The 2,928-nt window shown below is 39.4% G+C and overlaps 1 protein-coding gene and 1 long non-coding RNA gene across 2 annotated transcripts in view; one reads left to right on the forward strand and one right to left on the reverse strand.

Moving 5' to 3' along the window:
• Positions 1 to 2,928, reverse strand: part of LOC106958721 (transmembrane protease serine 9-like) — a 26,777-nt gene that overhangs the window by 16,137 nt on the left and 7,712 nt on the right. Inside the window, exons 4-7 of the mRNA XM_015050772.1 lie at positions 1,295 to 1,563; positions 1,066 to 1,211; positions 677 to 983; positions 332 to 494 (exon numbers count right to left, since the gene is read on the reverse strand). Coding sequence (XP_014906258.1) covers positions 332 to 494; positions 677 to 983; positions 1,066 to 1,211; positions 1,295 to 1,563 — 885 coding nt within the window. The remainder of the gene's footprint in view (positions 1 to 331; positions 495 to 676; positions 984 to 1,065; positions 1,212 to 1,294; positions 1,564 to 2,928) is intronic.
• LOC106958722 (uncharacterized) overlaps positions 1 to 2,928 on the forward strand; it is a 31,604-nt gene that overhangs the window by 13,846 nt on the left and 14,830 nt on the right. The window lies entirely within an intron of this gene.

The following is a 2,928-nucleotide window of genomic DNA, read 5'->3' on the forward strand; positions in this document are numbered from 1 at the left end:
AGAATATTAGTTTTCTCCACCGTGAGAGTTCATGTTATGGAGCAACAATTTGTCAAACTTGAAGGCTTTCATTTCCTTTTAACTTTAACTTCTGCTTTATTAAGTAATGACTTTTAGAATATAGGGTACTTTATTTTAATTACAGTTTTTATGAAATCCTTATTGCTGATAGTGTGTTTATAATCATTGAATAGAGGTATTTTTGTGTATCTTAATTTTATTTTGAGTAAAAATAAAAAACATCTGAAGCTCCTGCTTCACCACTTCTTTTCCAACTGATCAGTTATATCTGGCTTTCAGCTGAGGTATTTTTGCTGGTCTTGTTTCTTACCCTGGGACACAGTGAGCCGCAGTCAGCACCCACTGGTTGTTGATCAGAGATCCTCCACAGAAGTGGCTGGAGGAGCGGTGCAGACTGACCTGCCAGGGCCAGCTGCCTGCAGGAGCTGCCTGTCCTCCAACAATCCTGGTGTTGAGTGAAGGTTGACCACAAACTGAGAAAAGATGAGATTAAATCCTGAATGGTAAATCTTTTCTGAGCTTTGTCAGATAAATACAAAACAGGATAATCCAGAGAGCGAGATCTGAGGTCCAAATGTAGAAATTGATTCAAAATATTCAGCAATGCAACACTGATTGTGTGTTACTATCAAATAGTCTTCTTTGTTTGCAGTACCTTCAGATATGTTTATTAATGGGGTGAAGGTGGGAGTTGTCAGAGTCGTTGTTGTGGTTGGTGGATGAATTGTAGGGTTGGAGGTTGTACTGGAAACGCTGAGACGACCGTCCATCCCATTGGACGTGAAGGTGATGAAGCCTGGCTGGTTGGTGTTGATAAGGCTGTTGATCCAGCTCTCATACTGGGACACTCTGGTGTAGACTCCTGGTAAATTTGGCTGAGCACATCCTTCTCCAAAACTTACAATTCCTGATTGAATCCAGCGGTCCCCCTGCTTGCTCACCATCGGGCCGCCTGAATCCCCCTGGAAGATCAGAACATTTTCCCAGATGAGAAGAGAACTACTATCTGCAGACAATAACAACCTGATGTGAACAGATGATCACCTGACAGGAGTCCTTCCCTCCCTCTAGTAACCCGGCACATATCATGTTGTCAGTAATGGCGCTGTCCCCATAGCTAGACTTGCACTGCGTGTTCCCCACAACTGGCACCTCCACCTCCATCAGGTTTTGAGGAGACGGAAGAGGAACTGAGGACATAATGAATACATCTAAGTGTTAAAAACCTGGTTTATCTCTTCCTTTCCATGTGTATTGTTGGTTTACTCCCCACCTCCACTCCCAATGTTGCCCCAGCCAGTGATCCAGGAGTTAACCCCGCTGGAGAAGATGCTGCCTGCGGCGGCTAGGCAGACGGGGGAGATGTAACTGGTGAAAGTGACTGGTGCAGAGAGCCTCAGCAGGGCAATGTCGTTGTTGGAAGATTGAACATCATAGTTGGGATGAGAAATGATCTGTGCTGCCGTCCGAGAGACTTCGTTTGGGTTGGATCCCTGCTGACTCTGACGACCCAGATACACCGTCACTGTCCCACCATTAACCCTGTTAAATGAAAACATTTAATTAATTAACATTTAACTTTATATCATCAAAATTCAGGATTTACTTGAATTTGGCGAACGTTATATGTGTGCATTGTAAAACATTTAGTTGTGTCGATTATCTTCTACTCTTAAGTCACATAAATTTAGCGAGTTTTAGATTTTGAACCTAAATGTGTGAAAGATAAATTTATTGTAGTAAGTTGTGTTAACATTTTATTAATTTGGTCAAACCTCCAAGAGCTGAATAAATTAGTTTTTAGGTTAGCACTTAAAAAAACTGAAAGAAGAAAAGGACAGGAGTGGGAATAATTTCCCAGGGTGCTTAGCGGCATGTTTTCATATCGTGTGTTGCACCGCGAGTCAGATTGAAGAGTTACATCGATCTGACTTTCATGTGTTATTAAGGTAAATGTTTATTTCAAAGCTTGAGGATAATATTCTGTTCAGACTAAATGTTTCTGGGCAGAATTTTATTGTGCTGTTTAATAAAAGTCATTATTAGATCAGAAGTTTTATTCATGCAATTTGAAACAAGAATTATTCTAAAGTAAAATTAGTTACTGTAACTTGGTATTGTGAGTAAATATAATAGAGAAATGTGGCTCTTTAACGAGGTGTGGGAAGTTTTTTCTTGTGAAATAATTAGTTGGTTTATATTACAGCAGTTAAATTTCACAATTCATGATTAATGAACTTAAAAAACAAAACAATGCTTAGACATCTTGTCTCTTGTTGTTAAATCTACTTCATGAACCTCAATTTCTGAGTTAAAACCAAAACAGTTTTCTTGTTAAATTAACAAGAAGTCTTTCTTTCAAGTTAAACCACCTTCAAATGTTTACAGTGTAGATGGTAACTGTGCTGTTAGTGTTGTTGAAAGTGTACCTTTAGCACCCCCAACAGGTCATTTTGTGAATAGCCAGACCGGTGACAGTAAAGGAAGAAGGAAATGGATGGATGTTTACATGGTGCTGATGACTGACTGTAATCCACCTGCATCTGCCTCCGTCCTTCGTATTTCCTGGTATCGTCTATACTGTTCATTATTATCATGTATACTGTTTATTATCTACTTATGTTTCGTTCTTTCACTACATTTTTCTGTATCAAAAAAAGTACATGTTGTAATTGTATTTTTGTTGTATTTTATTTCAGTTTCACACTTTCTACCCAGGGGTGAAAGTAGTTTTAAATTCTTGGGGGTACCATGACAAAAATTTCTGTGCTGATTAATTTTTTTGCGAAGCGATAAAAGCCGGTAGCTCTTGAATTGCTACAGAATAAAGCTGTTTTCCCTCAGCCCACTGACACCTTGAGACACCATGAGACCTAAACTCTGAACATCATGGCATGGAGAGCATCC

The sequence above is a fragment of the Poecilia latipinna genome, unplaced genomic scaffold (assembly GCF_001443285.1).
Source record: "Poecilia latipinna isolate Pla-1442-1.1 unplaced genomic scaffold, P_latipinna-1.0 Scaffold1009, whole genome shotgun sequence".
Lineage (NCBI taxonomy): Eukaryota > Metazoa > Chordata > Actinopteri > Cyprinodontiformes > Poeciliidae > Poecilia > Poecilia latipinna.